The sequence below is a fragment of the Musca vetustissima genome, unplaced genomic scaffold, assembly GCF_032173495.1.
Source record: "Musca vetustissima isolate MV318-11 ecotype Yass unplaced genomic scaffold, APGP_CSIRO_Mvet_v1 utg9425, whole genome shotgun sequence".
Lineage (NCBI taxonomy): Eukaryota > Metazoa > Arthropoda > Insecta > Diptera > Muscidae > Musca > Musca vetustissima.
In genome coordinates this window covers 58,657-63,632 of record NW_026885438.1, presented here as the reverse complement: position 1 = coordinate 63,632, position 4,976 = coordinate 58,657, and the positions used below count along the sequence as shown (strand labels likewise).

At 28.2% G+C, this 4,976-nt stretch overlaps 1 protein-coding gene and 1 long non-coding RNA gene across 2 annotated transcripts; both read left to right on the top strand.

Annotated features, from left to right (window-relative positions):
* Window positions 1-18: 18 nt before the first annotated feature.
* Window positions 19-3,019, top strand: LOC133332714 (serine/threonine-protein phosphatase 2A 56 kDa regulatory subunit epsilon isoform-like; the record flags this gene model as incomplete). The annotated part of the gene is made up of 4 exons (XM_061541091.1): window positions 19-209; window positions 276-609; window positions 668-897; window positions 2,680-3,019. Coding segments are annotated over 4 exons (1,095 nt in total), but the record flags the coding sequence as incomplete, so codon positions are not given.
* A 1,103-nt stretch (window positions 3,020-4,122) lies between these two features.
* On the top strand, window positions 4,123-4,326 carry LOC133332709 (uncharacterized). Its single transcript, XR_009754428.1, has 2 exons — window positions 4,123-4,191; window positions 4,233-4,326. It is a non-coding gene; the product is annotated as an uncharacterized LOC133332709 (long non-coding RNA).
* The last annotated feature ends 650 nt before the right edge of the window (window positions 4,327-4,976 follow it).

Here is a 4,976-nt window from a genome sequence, read left to right as displayed (position 1 = left end):
TTCATTGTCTCTTTTTAGCTTTTGGAACTTTTCGATTCGGAAGATCCACGTGAACGTGATTTTTTGAAAACGGTCTTGCATCGTATTTATGGCAAATTTTTAGGTTTACGAGCATTTATAAGAAAGCAAATCAATAATATATTTTTGCGTTTTATCTATGAAACGGAGCATTTTAATGGTGTCGGTGAATTACTGGAAATTCTGGGAAGGTAAGACAACAACAGATAGATTTTGTATTTAAATACCATAATAATTTTGATTATTTTTGTTTGCAGCATTATCAATGGTTTCGCTCTACCGCTTAAAGCCGAACATAAACAGTTTTTAGTTAAGGTGTTGCTTCCTTTGCACAAAGTGAAATGCCTATCGCTGTATCATGCTCAGTTGGCCTATTGTATTGTACAATTTCTCGAAAAGGATCCGTTTTTAACGGAGCCGGTTGTACGAGGCCTTTTGAAATTTTGGCCAAAGACCTGTTCGCAAAAGGAAGTCATGTTTTTGGGTGAAATTGAGGAAATACTCGATGTTATTGATCCACCTCAGTTTGTCAAAATTCAAGAACCACTATTTCGTCAAATCGCCAAATGTGTATCGAGTCCTCATTTTCAGGTGAGTTCCAAATTATCATACGAGAGGTCCTTATTTCTGACTGTGTTAATTTTTCCAGGTTGCCGAGCGTGCTCTTTATCTGTGGAACAATGAATATGCTATGTCCCTAATTGAAGAAAACAATGCCGTTATAATGCCCATTATGTTCCCGGCATTATATCGCATTAGCAAAGAACACTGGAATCAAACAATTGTGGCATTAGTCTATAATGTATTAAAGACTTTTATGGAAATGAATTCGAAATTATTCGATGAACTTACCTCCAGTTATAAGGCGGAGAGGCAAAAGTAAGTGTCGAACCACAGATCAAGTATTGAATACTTTATCTATCAGAGCTAGAGATTTTTCCTATCAGAGCTAGAGATTTTTCCCAATGCATAGAAATTTTATTTTTTCAAGGGTTATCTAAAGCGTGGGGTTTTAAATAATATCTTTCAAAATTATCTGAAGTTATTTATCCAAGCTTGTGTTAAAATGATCTAGAGATAATTATCCACGTATGTGGATAAATTATCTATAGTTAAATTATCCACTTTTGTGGATAATTATCTGTAGTTAAATTATCCACGTTTGTGGATAAATTATCTAGAAATAAGTTATCCACATTTTTGGATAGATAAATTATCTAAAAATAAATTATCCACATTTGTAGATAAATTATCTAGAAATAAATTATCCACGTTTGTGTTACAATTATCTGGAGATGGATTATACACACTTGTGTTACAATTATCTGAAGATAAGTTATCCACATTTGTGGATAAATTATCTATATTTAAATTATCCACTTTTGTGGATAAATTATCTAGATTTATATTATTGGTGTTAATGGATAAATTATCTAGAAATAAATTATCCACGTTTAAGGACAAATTATCTGGAGATGGATTATACACACTTGTGTTAAAATTATCTGAATATAACTTATGTTCATATAAGTGATAAATTAAAAAAAAAATATATATATATAGAGATAAATTATCCACGCTTGTGTTAAAATTATCTAGAGGTAAATTATCCACGTTTGTAGATAAATTATCTATAGTTAAATTGTTTAAGGTTTGTGGATAAATTATCTGGAGTTAAATTATCCACATTTGTGTATAAATTATACAAATTATCTTTAGATGAATAATCCAAATGTATCCAAATGTATAGATAAATTATTCAAGATATCTATAGATAAATTATCCAAATTATTTATATTATCCAAATTATCTATAGATAAATTATGAAAATTATCTATAGATAAATTATACAAATTAATTATAGATAAATTATACAAATTATTTGTAGATAAATTATGCAAATGATCAAAATTATCTTTACCTAAATAATCCAAATTATCCACATTTGTGTATAAATTATACAAATTATCTTTAGATGAATAATCCAAATGTATCTATAGATAAAGTATCCAAATTATCTATAGATAAATTATTCAAGATATCTATAGATAAATTATCCAAATTATTTATATTATCCAAATTATCTATAGATAAATTATGCAAATTATCTATAGATAAATTATACAAATTAATTATAGATAAATTATACAAATTATTTGTAGATAAATTATGCAAATTATCAAAATTATCTTTACCTAAATAATCCAAATTATCTATAGATAAATTACCCAAATTATCTATAGATAAATTATCCAAATTATTTATAGATAAATTATTAATATTATCTGTTGATATATTATACAAATTATTTTTTATTTATATAGATATATAGATAAATAATCCAAATTAATTATAAATTATCCAAATTATCTATAAATACATTATCCAAATTATTTTTAGATAAATTATCCAAATTATCTTTAGATACATTTTCAAAATATCTATAGTAAAGTTCTTCCAATTGTTATTAGATAAAATATCCAAATTATCTTTAGATAAATTAGCACAACTGTGGAAAAATATTCCGATTTTAATTCTCTACGATTGCAGATAAATTATTGAAATTTCATGTATATAGATAACATATCCATGGATAATTTAACTAATTTTTATTTTATTTTTCTTTTGCTAATTCTCCCCTCTCCTCTTTTCTTTTTACAGAGAGAAAAAACGCGAAAGAGATCGTGAAGAGCTATGGAAGAAACTACACGAATTGGAGCTCAATCGTACCAAGAGCTTACAGGCAGCAAATCCAACAACAAATGCTAGTGGTGCCTCAACAACAGTCGGCGGCGGTAGCAACAGCGCCAACAGTCAACAACAGCAGCAGAACACAAATTCGCAACAATCGAATAGTAGCAGTGCCGGCGGAGCTGCCACCGCCAATGCCCTGGGAGCGGCTGGCGATAATAAATCAGCGTTAAGCGGTGGCAGTTCAGCGCAAGCTGCGGCCGGTGTTAATCCCTTTGCCAAAATCAAGGCGGATAAGGTAGAGAACTAAAGACGGACGCTGATGCTGCTTCATCATTATTGTGTTGTTGATTTGAGAATACAGGCTGAGTGAGGATGATGATGATGATGAGAATGCCGATGATGACTCAACACCACAACAACAAAAATAATTATAACATTAAAGCAACAACAACAACAAGAGAATAAGAATAATTTACGACAAAAGAAAACAACAACACGATCACATCAGGAAATATTCAAATAAAAAACAAATCGTATTAATTCAACAAGAAAACAAAATAAAAAATATGAAAAACAAAAAAACTGTTATAAGCCTATTAGGTAACCAAGAAAACAAAAAACAAAAACAAACATCATAAAAAATAGAGCGTAGAGCGCCTGTTACAGAGAAACCTAAAAAAAGATGAAAACAAAAAAATCTATCTATTATATATATATTGAAAATAAAAACAAGAAAAAAAGTAAAATATAAAAAACAAAAACAATTAAATCTTAAGAAACGAGCTATACAACAACAACAAGAAACCAACAAACAACACACATAAATACTACATACACAAGAAACCCCCTTACCAAGAAGAACGAAGAACGCGGAAGTATGAACAAGGAACAGGATCTAAGTGTAGTAGCCTGCCTAGATGCCAAGGAAGCTGCTGAAAAGGAAAGCAAAACGAACCTGGAACAGGAAATAAAGCTGCAGCAGCCGCCAAGGTGGGCACGTACGTTCATTGTCGTCGTCGTCGTCGTGTATGCAACAACTTCTAATATGATTTAACTTATGCCTATTTAATTATTAATTAAACAAAAAATAAAAAAAACCAACAAATAAAAATGAACATAATGAAACAAAACAAAACTACAAACAAACTCATTTACATTTAAAACATAAACATAAAAAAAATCAACTGGAAAGAAATTGAAAAGTAATTTTTAGATTGAAAAACAAAACTCATCTATTATAAGAAATTCATACAGATAATGTTACAAAAAATAAATTCAATACAAGCAGTAAGGAACAACAACCACATGTGTAGACAAGGCCAAAAACCAACTTTTCTCTTTTTCCTCCAAAAAAACCAAGCAAACAACCCCCCCCATATCCCATCCATCCCACGTTAACAGAACAAGAAGAAGAAGAAATAACAACTCAAGTCTGGAGTCTAACAGCAGACTTGATTGAAAAAAACAGCTTTTGCTACAGTAATAAAAACAAAAAATAATATAAATAAACAAAAAAGAAGAAGAAGAATATTAACAAAAAATATAATAATAACAATTATTATTATAAATATAATTATTATTATTTTATATAATACAAAAAAGAAAAAAATAAAATTCGAAATTGAGAACAGAATATTAAGCTATTTATGCTGAAATAATAATAAATTAAAAAAACAAAAAACCGAAAAAAATAAAAAAATGGAAATTCTAAAATTGTTGTATAAGTGCAGTATAATAAATAGTAAAACAAAAAAACAACTACAATAATAATAAAAACAAAAACAAAACAGAAAAAAAGCAAAATGATGTAATGCAAAATTTATGATTGATATAATATTGATGATAAAAAGGAAGAGTAGGAAGAGCAAGAACGATACTGAATGTGGACAGATTGTGTGTTAGCAGACATGGTCTAGACTTTAGAACATAACCTATAAACAAATAAAAAATAATAATAATTATTATACATATAAAAAACAAATAGCACTTAAAAATAAAACCCCCCAGGAATGGCAAAACAAACAAAAGATGAAGAAGAACGAGAAGAAGATGAGGCGTAAGAAGAAGAAAAAAACATAAAAGAAAACAATAAATGATGAAAAAAATAAAATAAAAAACAAGAAAAATGTTCATAATTTCTTTTTGTCCTTGTTATTATTAAAAAAAAACCATAACTCTCAAACATGAAATAATAAATTTTTATTTCACTTAATATTTTATTTCACTCAAAACAAGAAAAACAGATATGTTTGTTGAACATTTGT